Below are 18,855 nucleotides of genomic sequence, written 5' to 3'. Positions count from 1 at the left end.
CCATCTTAGTCCTGCTCATAGCCATCAATTACTTCTTGAATGTATGTAAAATCCAACTCTTCACTGCAGCCTATGAGATCTGACCTTTGACTTTCTCTTTAATCTAATCTCATGTCACCACCACCCCTTCCTCTGGGTGCTCTGGCTCCATCCAGTTTGTTTCAGTTCCTCTAGTATATCAGATTGTTGCCTGCCTGGGTACAAGTTGCTCTCCAGGCCAGGACTACTCCCTAACTTCTCATAGCTGGGGGCTACTTCTCTTTTAGTTCTTTTTCTTTTCTTTCTTTTTAAAATGCAAACAGGCATTTCTTGATCATCCTCGTTTATGCAGACCACCCCTTTTTAGTTATTTACCTTATCCCATTGTCATTCTTCAACCACACTTAGAAACATGAAAAAAAAATATGTTACCCAAAAACTTTGTACACATAACAGGCAAGATTTCCACCCTGTGGGAGGAGTGGTCTCCACCAGGAAACAGTCTTCTGAGGCTGATCAAATTCATTTTAGGATCAAGAATTTAGCCTTGTCAAACATGACTTTACAGGATTCATCATGTCTGTAATGACAACCTTTTCATTTTTGGTTTAGTATTGGGTGACTTTTATTTTGAAAATTTCTACATGTCAACACTTTGCTGAGATAGATGAAGAAAAGGTAGATTTTAGTTACACAGATGCTGAAGATTCAGAGACCACCATGTCCTAAAAGTTGTAGTAGTAGTGATCAAAGCAACCGAACCCCACAGAAAAGCAGTGGTCTGTTGGAGATGGCTGGTAGAGCTAGCTCCTACTCTGGAAGTTCTGTTGATGTACTTTTGTTGATTCAGAACTTAATTAAAGGGTTGCACATTCTTGTGTCATTCATACCCTGGCTTTGGAGGCTTTTCCTGACATGAAGATCTTAGGTAACTTTCTGGCTTTGCACAAGGACAGTACTGTTGAAGGGCCTGTAAGCAGGTGTGTCCTAATGAATGAAAGTCACTCTTCATGTCCCAGCAGTCCCAGATCTTTAAGCAGACATCTGTGCATTCCTGACCAGCAGCCAGTGGATGATGGAGATTCAGAATGTGTCCTCCTTTGAGTTCAGGTGGGGCTTAGAAAAGACAAGTTTACAGGACACTCAAGATGAATACTGAAAGAGAACTCCTCAGAGACCAAGATTTCATGTCCCACAGGCCTGGTCCCTTGCAAGAACCTGTGCAGTATGAGCTTCTTGCTCAACCTTTGTTGCCCTCTGCTCATGAACATTAATTAATTAATCCAGCTCTGGATGCACAGGTTCTATGAGCCTGCAAAGTGCTCATCCCATCTGTCCTCAGTGAAAGTCTTGTGCTGATGTCTTCTCAATTCAGCTCTAGGGAAATGTTCCCTAAAGTACATGTACTAGGTGTTGTACCCATCTTGCTGGTTCCCTACAATTCCTCAAAATGGTTGTACTGACCATTCTACTCATATTTTTTCTTGAGTCTCAACCTTGAACTGTTAGTTCACTGTGGTCTCATGTAATGAAGTGTAGTGTGTTATTAAAAAGATTAATTGTTATAAGCTCACATAGAAGGATACATTTTAAGAATGAGGAAAGGTTGTCCGTTTCAGCAGTTTCAACACCTAGTCCTCTATTTCAAGATATAAACATTTCAATTTAGAGAAATTCATTCTTCTGTTTCCCAGGGCAGCTGCTGACTTTCCCATCAAGCAGTAAAGAATAAGGAAGATGTGTTACTGACTGAAGAAACCTTGTTCTAGGTTATAGGGACAATATATGCTGATATTAAAGGCCTCTGTAACTTTGGACAAATTCAGTTTCTTCTTGAGGCCAAATGGCACAATTTATTAAAACAAAGTTGAATTGGCTATTTTGGAGCCAGGATTTGAGCTATTACCCAATTTCTAACCAATCTCATTGGTGAGATTCTACAGTGGCAGCCATTTTTTCTTTCCTTTCCTTTTCTTTTATTTCTTTTCTTTTCTTTTTCTTTTTTTTTTTTTTTTTGGTAAGGGGTATTTTATTCCGGAAAAAACACATAACTGATAGAAATACAGGAACCTAGTGAGCATTCATCAGGACTTCCAGAATTGTGAGTATGTTCCACTAGTGGCGAGAGCAATAAACCAGAAACATTCCAGCAGACAGAAAACAGTGGCTAATGTTCACAGGTGGTAGCTTGCTGGAGAGCTAACCTATCAAATTGTCTGGATAATATGATAGAACACACACAGAACTAACTTAAACGCTACTTAGGTTACATTTGATATATTCTTAATCATAATCAAGGACTTATTTCCTAGAGCAACTGATAATTAAAATATATCATAGGAATTTATCAGCCAAAAAATAAAAAAACAGCAAAATGATATAAAGTGTCACTGAGTTCCAATGAGAGTGGAGCATGGCCAGAGCCACATGGCTGGAAATGAAATCCTCATACAGTACCCTGAGATCAGGGTCTTGTGTATGAGATCTCATAACTGCCACAGAATTCTGCAGAATGTCTTACAGTCCATTTTTATCAGATGCACAAAACCTATATAATTTAACTTATATTATTGGCTAGGAGGTTTCTAAATGAGTTTGGCTACATTTATTTCTTCTGTGTGTGCATGTACATACTCTCATGGCTTTAGACACTGAGCCATTTGACTGGCCCTGCTAGGTGACTTGTGGCTAATCCTAAGTTATAAACAGTGCCTAGTGTATCCTATGATGTCATTAGATTGACTCTACAGCCAATTGACTATTTTGATAAATAGGAGACAAGAAACTGGATCTGTGAAAGAATGAATAATCTAGGGAGAAAGATGAGCAGCTCTCAGAACATTCACATGTGTACTCAGCCATTCTGGCTAAGTAGCCCAGTGCTCCTACCCCCATTGAAGCTCACAGGGTCCTACACCATATTTGGAATTAAAAGAATCAAAAGTTAGGGTTACTCACATTCTCATGAGGCGGAAACTGCAATTTGTAATACACCTTGTTAATTTTATCAATATAAGCATTCACAATCTTTCATGCAAGATTGAGAGCAAACATATGTGTGGATTTGGGCCTTAATTAAATTTAGAAGGGAACTCAAACCTCCATTATACTCTGTCAAAAACAAGAAACTGTTAAATATCATAGGTAAAACATGTAAGAAATTATTTTATTTTTCCAGCATTTTTTAAATTAAAATGTTTGCTGTATTTAGACCCAAAGTAGAACAATAATTAGTTATGATAAATCGATTTTTTGATTTATGAAGAACTATGGATCAATATAATAACTTAGGTACAGGGATAAATAAATGGATTTTCTGCAGCTCCAACAGATTCACCTGTTAGTCATACAATCTCTGGATTAAGTTATAAAACTGGTGCAAAGTAAATGCGGGTTAGAGTCTGGATGTGGCCCAAGGTTGTCCCTCCAAAGCTCAAGTGATTGGAGGCCAAATCTCCAATATGGTGGAGTCTGGGTAGCAGCAATTTATCCATACCTGGTATTTGGGAAGGTAACATGTGTATTTCTAGTTTATATTTCACCAGATGAATATCAAATTTGAATATCTCTCTTGTCTGGGGTAAGGACAATCGTCTGGTCCATGGGACTTATAACATTGATTGAAAGAGCAAGCATTTCATCAAGATGTCAAAACAGGAAGAAACCCTGGCATGATCAGCATCAATAGCAGTGCCAGAAAATACTGGCTGATCTCTCTGATGAAGAATTCTATCAAGGGGCAATTGGTAATGAGTTTGACTTTAATGTGATGCCATTTATTAGTCCCAACCATATTGGTACCTGTTTATGGAATGTCTTCAATTCATTGATTGACAACTGTGAATGGAGTTAGTTTTCTGTGGTCAGATAGAGCAAAAGAATACTAGAAAATAACACCTTAGGAAGTGAGACTTTTCATAAGATGCTCAGCAATTCAATAGTAAGATGTAGCCAAGTCAAAGGACCCTCTGTGTAGCTAAAGGGTCCTTCCAAATGAACATCCGTGGTTTTCAGTCTACTAATACACATGTGAAACTCAGCAATGTGGCAGCTAAGAGGAATTGTGTAACTTTAAGTCTTCTATGACTAGTTTTACAAACATGGAAGAAATCACCTAGTCTAACTTCATTTGTAAAATTAGAACCAGTAGCCTTGAAGATAAAAATGAGGTAATATAGAGGAAGATTATAATTGCTACCATTTTGATAATTGCTACTAGTTACTGTGGTGGGGTGATATATTATTTATGGTTTAGTAAAGCTTGCCTGAGGATTCAGAAAGCAAAGTCAGCCACAAGCCATAGAAGCCAGGCACACAACTTTAATCCCAGCAGCCAGAAGGTAAGGGGTGGTGGTACACACAGCTTTAATGCCAGGACTCAGGATTAAGAGGAAGATGGATCTCTGTGAGTCCATGGCCACCCAGATCTACACAGTTTTTATCCAGGCGTAAAGAGAAACAGCTCACACAAAGATGATCTCAGCACCTCGGATCACATGCCTTTAATCCCACCATTAGGGAGGTATATCAGACAGGAACAAGGTTTCATTATCAGGCATTCATTCTCCAGCCACATTGAGGATAGGAAGACATTCAGTCTGGTAATTCTCTAGCCAGGCTGAGGAGAGGCAGCAGGATCAGCCCGATCAGCCTGAGGTAGTGGTAAGAGCCAATGGCCTGCTACTTTGCTTTTCTAATCTCCAGGCAAGCTTTAGTAAATAAAAAAATAATATCTCACTACACTGTGATAGTTTGAATATAGAACGTGCATCAGGGTCTTCAGTGTTTGAATACTTGTCCTCAGTTGGTGGTGCTGTTTGTGTGAGGCTTAGGCAGTCTAGCCTTGCTGGAGGAAGTCACTGGTGGCAGGGTTTGAGAGTAAAGTGCCTCACCTACATCCAGTTTGCTCTTTCTGGTTTGTGCTTGTAATTCAAGGCATGATAACTCAGTTTCCTGCACTGACCACCACACCTATGCTTCTTTCCCATGATGGGTTCTTATTCCTCTAGAGCCATAAGCGAATCCTGCCTTGTATAAATCACCTTTGTCATGGTATTTTCTCACAGCAGCAAAATAACTAATTCAGTTACTAGTAACATATTAAGTAATAACAGAACATAATTTTTGAAATAATTTAGAAATATTATATCCTGGGATGTTGCTAGTCTTTGAAACATCTCTTATTTCCTTGAAGAATCACAATAAAAATCATTTTACAAGCATCGTTTATTTTTCTTAAAAACAGTTTTTTTTTTGCGAATTTTATCCTCTACATAGAGAATCATCTTCATTTCTACTCAGCCATTGATAACTGCGGAGCAAAGAGTCTCTGTGAGATGACACATGTATGTTCATGTTTGGAAAAGACAGTCGTACCTCACTGGTACCATAAATTACTGAGATTTGGCTTCTGCATGAGGCAGGTGATCAGAGCTCCCTGCTCAGATACTGATACTCTTCTCTCAGCACGGCAGTGTGCTCTCAGCCATGCTGCTGTTGGTGGAAATGGTCAAAGAGTAAAAGCAGCAAAAGTTGAAAGGTCATGAAAAGAAGGGAGAAGCTGATGTGCAATGACCAAGAGAGCAACTTGGTTATGGGAGGAAGACTGACCAAAGAGCTGGGAGAAGGTAGTTAGAGTCCTACCAGTGACTTTCTGGACTCTTCTTTTCCCTCTGCTTCTGGATATCAGCTTGGGAAATTGTCTACTGTTTGTTTACTTCTTATCTGTGGAAGCCATCTTTGGGAAGATAAGGATCAGAGGAAACAAGAAGAAAAAAATGGCTCCACTGCTCAGTGTACAGTGCTAATCTCCAAACCTCCCACTGTGTTTCCCTTTGTGGGGGTTTTCTGCACACTTCCCTATGAAGCTGCTGGCTTGCTAGCTCTCCATGACTGCAAAGGTCACTTTCCATGCATGTTCATAGAGGAAGCCATCCCCATCAGTCTAGTACTCATGGTACAGTTTGGCTCTTAGCAGTTTATTTGTGTTTAAACATGCAACCCAGATCCAGAAAGACAAACATAGTATGTACTCACTCATAAGTGGATACCAGACAAAGCAAAAGATACCCAGCCTACAATCCATAACCCCAGAGAAGCTAGAACCCTTCTAGAAACAGATGGAAGCAGATGAGAAATCCACAACTAGCCATTGGGCCAATCTCTTGAAGTACAACTGAGGGAGAATCGATAATATGAACAAAGGAGTCAAGACCATGATGGGGAAACCCACAGAACCAGCTGACCTGAACTACTGAGAGATCATTGATTACATTTGACAAATGGGCAACCTGCATAAGACCGAATTAGACTCCCTTAATATAGGCCTCATATATAGGGACAATATATGAGGGCACTGGCAGTGGGTCTAAGATCTCACTCTAATGAACAAACTGACTTAGTGGAGCCCATTCTATGTGGAGATACATCGCTCAGCCTAGACACAAGGATGGGGGGGGAGGGGCCTTGGTCTTGCCTCAAGCAGATGATGGGACAGACTTAGTAGACTTCCTAGGAGGCCTTACCCTCTCCAAGGAGCAGATGGGAAGTGGGGTGGGAGGGTAGTGTAGGGAGCAGGAGAGGAGGGAGGGGAAGCTCAGATTGGAATGTAAAAAATAAATTAATAAAGACTAAAATAAATGTAGGTTTCCAATGTTATGCCAAATTGAACATCTACTACTTGGAAAGAAATAGGTAGAGTACAATTCCAGGTCAATTTCAAGCTTAAAAAGATCAGAAGACAGGGAGAAGTCCAACTCATATAATTCAAGAGCTCCCAGATGTAAGGGACCCACACACATATGGGCAGGAATACATCAAGGCTCTGCCAGCACTCTAAGAACTTGACCTTCTAATACTCTACTTTTTCAACCCAGAAAATAGGAAGATAATATGCAAAGCTGTGACTTGGGGAGAATATTTAAGAAATGACATTTAAATTATTGAGCAGACTGTCTAGAATACTAGCATATTCCTTCAGTAATGTCAATGCCAAAATTGAACTTTTTCTTATTGTGTTAAGTCCAGACGAATGGTTGCTATAAGTTGCAAATCAAGAACGAATAGTTGTAAATGATATCCTTTCCTCAAAAAATCTGTATTAGGCTTCCCATTAAAATTTTCAGATAAAGATCTTTTGCTTGTTCAGGCAGCAGTCTAAATATGCTAAGGAAACAGTCTGAATACACTCGTTGAGTTTTGTGGTGGCTCTGATACTTCTAGTGTGTCTGAGTATTACATGTGAGTACAGACTCTTGGATCCTTGGAGATGGAGTTACAGGTTGTTGTGTGCTGCCCAATGTGGGTACTATTAACTGAACTTGGGGTTGAAGGTGTTCTCTACAAGAACAATAAGTGCTCCTCAATGCTAAGTCATCTCTCCAGCCCCTTGTGGTGGCTTTATTCATCATTGCATAGCATGACATTGCCAGTGGTCTTCATTTTTTCCCATTTTAAAGGAGAAAGGTAAATTAATAAATAAGCCTAGAAGCTAAAGCATTCTATTCTTTCTCCAAAAGCCAAGTCCATGTGAATCTAATATCAGAATAGCTATGCTAAAAAGGGTCTTGGCTGTGAATGTGTTGGGAAGTACAGAATTTCTCATTTAATACTTCCATTGGTTATCTACAGAAAGCAAGGTAGTGTTTACAAGTGCAAGCTTTTCAGCTTCCTGCAAGGATGGCTGCAACTTTCCAGCATATAAATATTAGCTCGGTTTGACGACAGGAGAGGGACAATGAAGAGCATATTCTTCCATTCAGCAGTGTGTAACAAGTAGCCTCTATGCAGCAGGCATATATTAACCCAATAATTCAATTGTCTTCCCTGGCACGGCCAAGAGTGAGTTGCCCCAGATGTCCCAGTGTGGGTGGCAGGCAGGAGGGTCTAGTTTATGCTTGGCAATGGGGAATGCTTTCTTATTAAGGAAGTGTTATCCACAAAGAATCCTCCTGCTAGCTAGGAGGAAACAGAGTGTTCCTCACCCGTGGCAGGGACTCTCTCTTCCAGCATGTGGTGTGACACGGTGGGCCCTCCACGACCTCCTATTTCTCAGCCAAGTTTCCTTTTCTTGGGAGAGGCCTCGGGAGCAGCTGTGCAGACAAGGGTGTCCACTGCTGAGGAGAGGGTCCCACCTAGAGAACAGGCTTCAGTCACTGCCAGTGCAGTGCAAGCTCTGGCTGGGCCCTCTTGCCAGGATCCCCTGACAACTTTCTAATTATGTTGAAGCTCTTCTTCAGCCCCACAGGACACATTGCAGGTGTGAGCAAATAACTCAGCCTGCTTATGGCTTACTGTAGTTTGGACTTTGTTTTTCTCACTCCTTCTGTTGGAAGCTTAAAAGACAGAACAAAATAATGAGAGTGGAGCTAAACTATTGTTGTTGTTTTTCCAATGCAGTGTATTTAAGGCATGGAGAGTCATTTTATTATTATTTTAAGAAAAGGCAAAATTCTTATCAGCCTTTGATGAAAATATTTCCTGACAATCTATCAAAAATATTATGTCCCTCTCCGTGTGTGTGTGTGTGTGTGTGTGTGTGTGTGTGTGTGTGTGTGTGTGTAGGGAAATTAAATTCAGAGCCAGGCAAACTCTCTATCATTGAGCTATATCCACAGTACTCTCTTCTCCCACTGGCTCCCTCCCCACAATGCTTGCTTCAGTTTCCACTGGGAAGGAAGAACTAAACCAGGGACATCTCATTCAGTCAATGAAGACTAAATAACATTCACAGTCAAATGGTTGTGGGGGGTGCAAGGCCTGACCTCAAAATTTACTGGTTGTGAATTTGTGAGGCTCCCATTAATTCTTAGTCCTTTGTTTCCAAACCCCTATAACACTGAAGGCCTTCTTGACTGGAAGACTGTGAGGTGTGTGTGGAAAGAGCTCAGTAGTACCTCACACATGTAATCATGTCACTCAGGAGGATGCTTGAATTTGAGGCTTTTCTGAGCTGCTCAGCGATATTCTCTCTCTCTCTCTCTCTCTCTCTCTCTCTCTCTCTCTCTCTCTCTCTCTCTCTCTCTCTCTCTCTCTCTCCTCTCTCTCTCACACACACACACACTTTTCATATATATGAAATGTGTTGTTAGGCAGAGTTCATGGTTGGACACGTCCTGAAAGAAAGCGGTGGGCTTATAAGAACAACGTAGGGGTCCAGGGCTCCTTCAATTCCTCAACCCAATTTGGCCTAGGCCTTGTTTATGCTAAGGAAGCCTGGCCTCCAGTCGAGTTTCTCCATTTTGGGGACTCGGCTTCGCAGGGCACCAGCAGGGGGCGGCGTTGTCCCGCAGCTAGATCTGCGTGGGCGACACCCCCGCACCCCATCCCTCAACTCAGAGCGGTACAGGTTGGACTTCTAGGCTAGAGCTCCCCAAATCCAGAGGCTGGGTTTCTGCAGTTGTGCAGGGCCTTGGGGGAAATGTTTGTTCATCTCAGGGCCTGTCCTCTCTATCCGGCCTGCAGAGGCCCACAGCCTCTACCTGGAGCTAGGGCGGCTGAGCATTACTTTGGAAAGAGGCAGCGGGTGGAGGAAGTGGGCAAGCAAAAGCGGGGAGCTTTCTAACAAACACCATGGTGCCAGAGCGCGGAGATAACCTTTCCAATCCTTAAGAGCTACACCAGCGTCTAAAGCTGGAGGGGAGAAACTTCGCATCTTTTAAATTTGTCCTTTCTGTCTGGTAAGAAGCAAGACCCTACCTAGATCACTGACATTTTTATTCACTTTAGAACTGAGAACTTCAGAGGCTGCGAGGAACGCGCTTCGCCTCTTAGGTCTGCGCGGAAGGACCGCCACCCTGGCGGCCTCTTTCGTACACTGCTGGGGTTGCGCTCCGCGACCCCGCCATTGGCCACGCGCCCGCGGAGCTGCGCGATGGGTGACGCGCTCCCGTCCCGCTCGCCCTCAGTAGCTAGATGCGCACTAAGGCTGGCTGGCCCCCAACTTCCCCAGCACTTCTCGAGGTTTCCAGAATCGAAACTCAGTTCTCAGCAAACCCTCCCCCTCCCGCACAGAGACTGATGTGCGTGACAAGTTGCCTCTGGAGACCACACTTGGCCCAGAGTCCATAGTGGAATCGGACGTCTAGCCACAAACGGACACTGTTGGAGGAACCTCCAGGAGACCCAGAGTTACGCGGCAGTGACGCGCTGCACCAGACCAGAAGACAAGGCTTGGGAAGTTTCTGGAGTTGTGCGATTTTTAACCCTGATCCAGTTTTGATGGCTGGTTATCACATTTGGGGCGTTCAAAAGTGTCTCCTCTTTGGGGGTGTGTGCGAGGACGTGCAGAAATAGATAAATCTACACGTATGCGCCACAGGCATCTGCTATTGCACACAGCCAGGGGCTGCGCACCCTGGCCGGCAGCCAGCAGCTCCGAGCTCGGCGACTGTCCACCCAGCGACTGCCCGCGGGGGTGGCGCTGGGGGCGGTGCCCTATGCAAATGAGAGGGTGTGGCGATCGCCGCTCTCTGGGGCCCCGGAAGCGCGGAGAAGCCCGGTATAAAAAAAGTACTGAAGACATTTCCCCCGCACAATTGCTAAAGCTCCAGAGACGCGAGTGTGCGCGGCGGCATTGGCGGCATCGAGAGCCGCCACCTCCGAGACCACCGCAGCGGGGCGCGCGGGCGGGGCGCGGGCGAGGGGCGGAACGCTCAGGGCGCGGCGGGGGTCTGCGCGGAGAAGTCGCGGGCCGCTGCCGGGAGCGCACTCGCAGCTCTTGCGAAGTGTGTCCGCCTCGCGGTTCCTCGCTCGCCTGCGCTCCTAGAAGGGGCGGCCGTCTCCAGGTGACACAGACGGGACTCTCGCTTGCGCTTTCCAGATGCATCAGAGATACTTTTGGTGCGGGGCTGCTCTGCGGGGCACGGCGCGCGGCTGGGCACTGGGGTGGGTCGGGGAAGGAGGGCTACTCTGGGTAGCTCCAGGCGGGTCAAAATCGGGGAGGTGAAGCCCAGGCCCCTCGGAGGGTCCCTGTCCCCGCACCCGCGCACCTCCCTGCCGTTCTCCTCAACCCACTCTTATCTTTTAGGACTGACCAAGGCCAAGTGGCATTCGGCGGGCACTACATGGCCGAGGGCGAAGGGTACTTTGCCATGGCGGAGGACGAGCTGACCTGCGGCCCCTACATCCCCCTGGGTGGTGACTTCGGCGGCGGCGGCAGCAGCTTCGGCGACCGCTGCTTGGACTATTGCGAAAGCCCCACGGCTCACTGCAATGTGCTGAACTGGGAGCAAGTGCAGCGGCTGGACGGCATCCTGAGCGAGACCATCCCGATCCACGGGCGCGGCAACTTCCCCACGCTCGAGCTGCAGCCGAGCCTGATTGTGAAGGTGGTGCGGAGGCGCCTGGAGGAGAAGAGCATAGGTGTCCGCGACGTGCGTCTCAATGGCTCGGCCGCCAGTCATGTCCTGCACCAGGACAGTGGCCTGGGCTACAAGGACCTGGACCTCATCTTCTGCGCGGATCTGCGTGGGGAAGAGGAGTTTCAGACTGTGAAGGATGTCGTGCTGGATTGCCTGTTGGACTTCTTGCCCGAAGGGGTGAACAAGGAGAAGATCACACCGCTCACTCTCAAGGTAAAGCCACTTGGAGATGATGGGCTTGGGTACAGAGGCGGGCTTGGGGTGCTGACAGAAGGCAAGCCTGACTTGCCTTAATTGCCGCTAATTCGGCCCCGGTGCGGACGCTTATTTATTTTTGATTTTTTTTTCCACGAGTGAAGTAAGGTGAGAGAATGGTGTGGAGTGTTTCAGTTTTCCAGGAGCTTCAGTGTCACAACTCTCTGCTTCCTCCTTTGCATTCCCTTCTCTTCCTTATCTGTATGGTTTAACTCTTGACTTTCCTTTCTGGACTCCTGTCCAGAGTACATTCTGATTGGTGGAAGATTGGAATGATGTAAACATTCTTTTTTTTTTTTTTTTTTTTTTTGAGTCATCTTGTGATCTAGGCTTTGGGAAAATAGCAGCTCGAAGCAGAATTGAGTTAATGGGTTTTTATTGTGTTGGAAAATGTGAATAGGTTCCTACTCAAGGTTCAAATGACTTCAGCATTTAAAATATTGGTGATTCTCCCGGCTAATTTACATGTTGAGGATGTAATATTATGCCCCTCCCCTTCGGTTTAGGTGGCATTTTGTATAATTAATTAAAGTTGTCTGAAGGCAATTTAGTTCCTCTTTAGCTGTAACTGTAGAGTGTCACCGGAGGGACATACTAGAGACTGATAAGATTGATTGCCTATGGGGGAGGAGAACCGGTGGCTGGCTGGGGACTAGGGTCAGAGCCACACTCCCAACACTGTCTGCTTTTCTGTGGATACTGAGTGAATATTGAGCCTATTAGACCATCTTCAAAAAATAACATTTGAAGTCAGACATGACAACAGAACCTCTTAGTACTCTGCTGCGTCTGCCAAAAGCCTCAAACTATTACTTCTAGTCTCTTTCCCAGACGGCAAAACTACTCGTTAAATTTTTTTTTCCTGTTTTCCTAAGACTGTTTAAGCTCATAGGTAGTGTTTTGCTGAAACTTGACATAACAAACAGGAAGCAGCGAAATAATTCTCAGCCGAGAAGCTGAGATATATTTATTGTTCTTCAACACCCCTCCTCCCCGCCTGTTTTGCTCATCTTGTTTCATCTTTTAAACTGTAGGAAGCTTACGTACAGAAAATGGTTAAAGTGTGCAACGACTCGGACCGGTGGAGCCTCATATCCCTGTCAAACAACAGCGGCAAAAACGTGGAGCTGAAGTTTGTGGATTCTCTCCGGAGGCAGTTCGAGTTCAGTGTAGATTCTTTCCAAATCAAATTAGACTCTCTCCTCCTCTTCTACGAGTGTTCTGAGAACCCAATGACAGAAACATTTCATCCCACAATAATTGGCGAGAGTGTCTACGGGGATTTCCACGAAGCCTTTGATCACCTTTGCAACAAGATCATTGCTACCAGGAACCCAGAGGAAATAAGAGGGGGAGGCCTTCTTAAGTACTGCAACCTCTTAGTGAGGGGCTTCAGGCCCGCCTCGGATGAGATCAAGACCCTCCAGAGGTACATGTGTTCCAGGTTTTTTATCGACTTCTCAGACATTGGAGAGCAGCAGAGAAAGCTGGAATCCTACTTGCAGAACCACTTCGTGGGCTTGGAAGACCGCAAGTATGACTATCTCATGACCCTTCATGGAGTGGTAAATGAGAGTACAGTGTGCCTGATGGGACATGAAAGGAGGCAGACTTTAAACCTTATCACCATGCTGGCAATCCGGGTGCTAGCCGACCAAAATGTCATCCCTAACGTGGCTAATGTCACTTGCTATTACCAGCCCGCCCCCTATGTTGCAGATGCTAACTTTAGCAATTACTACATTGCACAAGTTCAGCCAGTGTTCACATGCCAGCAGCAGACATACTCCACTTGGTTACCCTGCAATTAAAAATCACTTAAAAATGTCCTGTGGGGAAGCCATTTCAGACAAGATAGAAACAAACAAAAAGAAAGAAAGAAAGAAAGAAAGAAAGAAAGAAAGAAAGAAAGAAAGAAAAATACAAAACAACAACAACAACAAAAGGGAGTGACCCATCCCTAGTTAGGGATGCGTTTTGTGCACTGGGGGCATGCTCCTGATTGCTTGGAAAGGCTTATGGATCTTTCCATTGATACAGGAAGGAGCATGATCTCAAGTTGTCACCCTCCTTAGCCACCCACCCCTGTGGTCTCTACCCAATTGGATTGTACCTTCAAACAAGAGGCCCATTAGTAAAAGCAGCCAAGTTCTCCCAAGATAACAAGGGGATTTAAAAAATAAATGGCTTGATTGTTGACAATATGGGTTTGCAGCAACTACTCCCATAGCTCTGCCACAGGGGAGAGGGGATGGTGGGAAAACTTTTAAAATGGCATTCCCAGAAGGGAAAATACATCGGAGAAAATCCTTGTCTATCAGTTGAGGATGTCAGAAAGTAACAACATGGGAAATGAGGGGCTCCTTTCTGGGGACTACAATCTATCTTGCAACAAAGTGCTTTCTCTGGAAGGACCCCTTTCTCCTCACAGAAACTGCTGAATCCAAATGAACAGTAGTAGTTTGATGCTGTTCTCGTAAAGAACAGTGGAACTCAATGATGATGATAACAACCCATTAATTCCAGCTTTGTGTATAGCTCGCGTTCTTAAAATGTGAAGACGCAAGCAAAACCAGCTGTAGCCAAGAAAATATGCTCAAGGACCAAAGATTTAACAGAAATCCCCAAGTAGAAGTGATAGACTAGGGTACAGAAAGAGTTACTATATTTGTTACACACCAATACACATCAAAGTGCCTGTTGCTTTCAGAGGATTTGAAGTGGAAAAGGTTATTTTATGGTTTAATGATTATTTTATTTTATCAGGGACTCAAGAAAAATAAAACAACATATAAGCTTGTGAATGGTGAAGGAAATGCCCTATTTTTTCTTGGCAAAAACCTATATAAAGTTGATATTGTTTGGTGTGATGTTATCATAGGTACGTGTGCGTATATTGTTTGTGTGTATATACACACCCATATATGTGACATATATATGATATGTGTGTGTATATACACACACTCCTTTGTCTATTACCTAAAACAATGTATCAAATAGGAAATTTTGAAATACTGTGCATTTTATGTTTATGGTAGGATCATAGAAGACATGGGCATATTGCAATGACAAATTAAAACCCATATAAAATAAGAGAAATGGAGAGAAATGAGTAATATATTTGATAGGAAGAGCAGATATTATACATTTTTAGTGAGTTTTTTCCTTCTTTTCAGTGAACCAGAGAATTTCACAAATGGGAGAATATTTGGTAGAACACTTTTTAATTGACTTGACCTGACATTTTGACAGTCTGAGCCCCTTCCCCTTAAGTAAACAGAATCACATGCCTTCAAGGCATAGAACTTGTAGATCATGGACCAGATATAGGATAATTAATCCATAATTGCTAAAAAGAATTTCTGGGACCTGAACACTACTTAATATTTAGATGAACATACAAATGAGTACATTCTGCATTTTGGACCACTAGAATTTAATAAATGTGAAATGTCCCTTTTTAAAGAGTATTTGCACAACTACATAAAGTTTATATATAGGATATATATTATATATACATTTTATAAATTTATGCCAATATGAAACATGTTTGATCTGGTTGTCACACTGCATAGAAATATTTAGTACTGTATATTAAATTAAATCACTTTGCATTTGATCAAGCCAAACTTTATTTTTTTCCAAGAGACCATTTATATACCTGTGACATGAACTGATATTATGACTTCAGTTCAGTGGCAACCAATCCTAACTCCTGTCCCAGCCCTGTAGAAACAGGTCTCTGAAAATACATTTCTAAAAGCAAACAAATGCAAATGCATTAAAAACCTTCCTTTCTTGTTGCAGAACAGCCACATAATATTGAATCTTTATGAATGACTGCTAATTATTATAATTCCTTTGTAGACCCAATCAATTACAGAGGGGCTAGGGACAACATAGCACCCTCACATTGGCAGTGTGATTGGTTTTCTGTTACCTGGGCATTTCTCAGATTCTCATGGCCAGGTTACTATCGATTGGTCCATCTGGACCACCCTTCTGTGCAGGTGTGTTTGAAGCCTTAACAGGAACCAGATGGGTTTGCTGTAACAGCTTCCCTGTGAATCCCCAACAAGCTGTAACAGCCCCAACACTGCCACTCTCTTTTATGGGGAATGCATCCTGCTCCCTTGTTGGTCCAGTTTTCCCTCATCAGGGCCCCAGGTTTGAAAACTCAATTGCAAAGTCCAGGGAAGCATTGCTCATCTTGCAGATTAGGCCTAGCACTCACCTATCAGAAACCACAGTCCAGCCTGCTTAGCTCTTAGCAAGTTCTGTGGAACTGCTGGGGAGCAGAAGCTCATCTGGTGACCTGGTTTCTGCTTGCGCTAATTCTGCATACATGTGTTATCCACTGTTTTGAAAAGTCTGGAGATTTCTGGCTCTGCCACAGCAGCAACCTGCTGTTAATTCACAACACAGGTTTTTGTTTGAAGGAGCCTTATTAGAAAATATGCCTTTCATTTACTTTCTCAAGAATTTATATTCTTTGCTTGATCACTTTAAAGTTGGTAGCTTAGTTGAAAGTGCCAGCATATGGCATTCAGATAGAACAGGCTGTGTTCAAGACAACTTCTGGCATTTACTTTAACCCTTGTATAATTTATTTCTATTTTGTGCATACTATAGTCCTGTGCATATGTAGCTGAACATACAGTGGAATATATGTCTCTTTGTGGATGTGTGGCCTAAAAATCTGAATGTCGGAGCAAAGAACAGCATTCCGTGTCTGATCAGTGCCCGTGATTTGTTTGCTTTTGTGTTTATCTGCCTAGTGCACTGTTACTTTGAAACAGGAAGAAGTTTTGCCTTCTGGAGGCTCTTCTCATGTGTCCAGTCTGGCATGTCAGAGAACACTTAGCCTGTGACTGTGTCCTTTTACAAAGTTTACTTCATCTGCAGTAAATTCAGCTGCCTCAAGAACTCTTATGGGGGATGAACTTTGAATCAAGCACTCGTTTCTTTGATACAGTTAGACTGTTTTGACCCGGGTCCAAAAGAACACAAAGATGGGCAGAATATCTGTAATTCAAGCCAAGAAAGAAATGAAATGAAAAGTGAACATACTGTTTATGCCACCCCTTTCTGTTTGCTGTCGTTGGTTGCTTTACTGTGCATATCCTTGTTTCCAATGCAATGCTTGTTAAATAAATATTGTGAACTATTTTGTAAATGAAATGTATCATGTTGAAAGCCGTCAAGCTGTCAAAAATAAGCTTTTGTTGTGAAAGAAAAAAAGTGTGTTCGATAAAAACAAAACAAAAAAGCCAAAAAAAAAAACAAACCCAAAACTGTTTTCATATATAGCACCTATTTGAATATACTCTTTCTTTAAGATTTCTTTTAGCATCACCATTTCAGTGCTGTGGAGGGATCTCCCTGTCACATGTTGTCATGGTAATGGCTTGGGAAGAAATAAGTGATGAGAGTACAAAGAGGGGGATGACCAGGGGCTTGGGGTTACTTCTGCAAAGCTCTGCAGAATGTTAGAGTTTCTGTTTCCTGTTGACCCTGGCTCCTACTTCTCTACAACCATTGCCTGCTCTGAGTTGTCCTACTACAGCAAGCTGCACCTTGGGTCACTCTTGGAATGTTTTGGCAAATGTGTGTCACAGGCAGGAAAAGGAGTTGATGGAAAATGGACTCTTCAAAACTGACATGTTCATATCAGTGCTAGAAGGAACAGATTGTGAATTTTGTTTACAGCATCCAATATTTGGATTTTTGTTTTTGTAAATAAAAAGAAGTTATTTTTTTCTATTGATTAGTGTCTGCTCTCTCTGGTGTTTAATGTGCTAAAGATCATGTCCTCTGAACCCCAAACTGTGTACATGGTAAGCATGAGGCGTACACGGGAGCAGACCAACCTTCCAAAGCTATATTGGAGCACAAGAGATGACAGTGTCCAGCCTCTAGCCAGCCCATCTAAATGACTCAAACAGCTTCAAAAGAAACTAGCCAAAAAGAAACTGTGCCAAAAAATTTTGTCTGGGTATAAACTTAGCAGGGCTAAGTGACCCAGAGGACAGAGCTGTTTCCAGTATCAGTAAGGGACTCTGAGCCCTGAAATTCAGGATTCTGGTAGTTCTAAGTAGGTTTGCTTTCTAGAATAACCCAACAACTGTGATTCTGTTATCAGTGTTACTTAAATATCATCTGATGCGCAATTATGATATTTAACAGAATGCTTAATTTGTATGAGGAGTGCATATTGGTAATAAAATGGGGAGAGGAAGTAGAAAAAAAGATGAAGAGGTGTGTGTGTGTGTGTGTGTGTGTGTGTGTGTGTGTGTGTGTGTACACTTGTGCAAGTTTTCCCTGGGTGCTATGATTGCTAAATACCACCCTTTGGGCAAGAAATGATGAAATTTCTAATGATTCTATATGGTTCTACACTGTTAGTTGTAGTTTTTCCTTGTGTAGTTCAGAGCCTTCTATAAAACTAGTGGCATTAGAATTTGGTAAGCCTGTGCTACAATAGGATATACTTGTAGTTTTAAGAGCCAGGCAAAGCCTTGGTACTGAATAGAACACATGGTTGGCTTTTCGTCTACAAAAGGGGACACTGGTAGGTAGTATTAGAAACCAACACACACACACACACACACACACACACACACACACACACACACACACACACCAGTTATTTGGAAGAATAATACTATTTGTGTGTCATTTTTTTTCTTCCCTTGTTACAACCTTTTCTTTCTTCTACAACCAGTTCTTGATGGGCCTTTGGCCCATCACGTAATTCTTTTTAAACAAAGGTTGGATAAGGACAGTATTAAATTCCTCCTAGGCTTGGGTACACTCTGTCATTTCTAGTTGAATTACCAGACTGTGCTTAGCTAACCAGTCCTTTCTTAGGAGCTCCATTCTTTAAATATTGAGTTCCTTTGATAAGATAAAGAAAACATGGTAATAATAATCAAAAAGGAAATTATACTCACCTTTAAAATAATTTTGCAATGGTTAAAACCGTTATATGTTTCTGAAATAAAGCCATAATTTCCTCCTCAAAAACAAGTTTGAAATCAATGATAGGAATATCCCAAGACCAACGGACAAATGCATTCAGGCAGGAAAAGGGAAGATAAGACACTCAGGGGCTCTCATCCAGCAGGGCCTCCATCTTGGTTTCTAATGTTGCTCTCCAACAGAAGGAAACTGAGCTCTCTGGTGGAGAAGTGGCTGGATCGAAATCTAGGAACAGAGAAGGAAATACACATGAGGAACATGGAACACCTTGTTATTTCAG

General features: G+C 43.0%; 1 protein-coding gene across 2 annotated transcripts; it reads left to right on the top strand.

The window, feature by feature from the left end:
* The first annotated feature begins 10,548 nt into the window (after window positions 1–10,548).
* Tent5a (terminal nucleotidyltransferase 5A) lies at window positions 10,549–17,361 on the top strand. Of its 2 annotated transcripts, none has more exons than XM_027411028.2 (3): window positions 10,549–10,818; window positions 11,006–11,552; window positions 12,629–17,361. In XM_027411028.2, the coding sequence occupies exons 1-3, from the start codon at window positions 10,799–10,801 to the stop codon at window positions 13,403–13,405; spliced, it is 1,344 nt and encodes a 447-aa protein (XP_027266829.1). In that variant the 5' UTR covers window positions 10,549–10,798; the 3' UTR covers window positions 13,406–17,361. The 2 variants fall into 2 exon arrangements, with proteins under 2 accessions (XP_027266829.1, XP_027266830.1); XM_027411029.2 differs by having other exon boundaries at window positions 10,631–10,763.
* The last annotated feature ends 1,494 nt before the right edge of the window (window positions 17,362–18,855 follow it).

This window comes from Cricetulus griseus, chromosome 4 (assembly GCF_003668045.3).
Source record: "Cricetulus griseus strain 17A/GY chromosome 4, alternate assembly CriGri-PICRH-1.0, whole genome shotgun sequence".
In the NCBI taxonomy this organism is placed as follows: domain Eukaryota; kingdom Metazoa; phylum Chordata; class Mammalia; order Rodentia; family Cricetidae; genus Cricetulus; species Cricetulus griseus.
Note: the sequence above shows the minus strand (reverse complement) of the source record. Positions and strands in the feature narration are given on the sequence as shown.

What these genes read in the sequence shown, in the direction of transcription:
- Tent5a (XM_027411028.2), top strand. Translation starts at nt 10,799, where the DNA reads ATGCATCAGAGATACTTTTG. An exon ending in ATGCATCAGAGATACTTTTG is followed by an intron (nt 10,819 to 11,005) that starts GTGCGGGGCTGC and finishes CTTATCTTTTAG; the next exon opens with GACTGACCAAGGCCAAGTGG. An exon ending in TCACACCGCTCACTCTCAAG is followed by an intron (nt 11,553 to 12,628) that starts GTAAAGCCACTT and finishes TTTAAACTGTAG; the next exon opens with GAAGCTTACGTACAGAAAAT.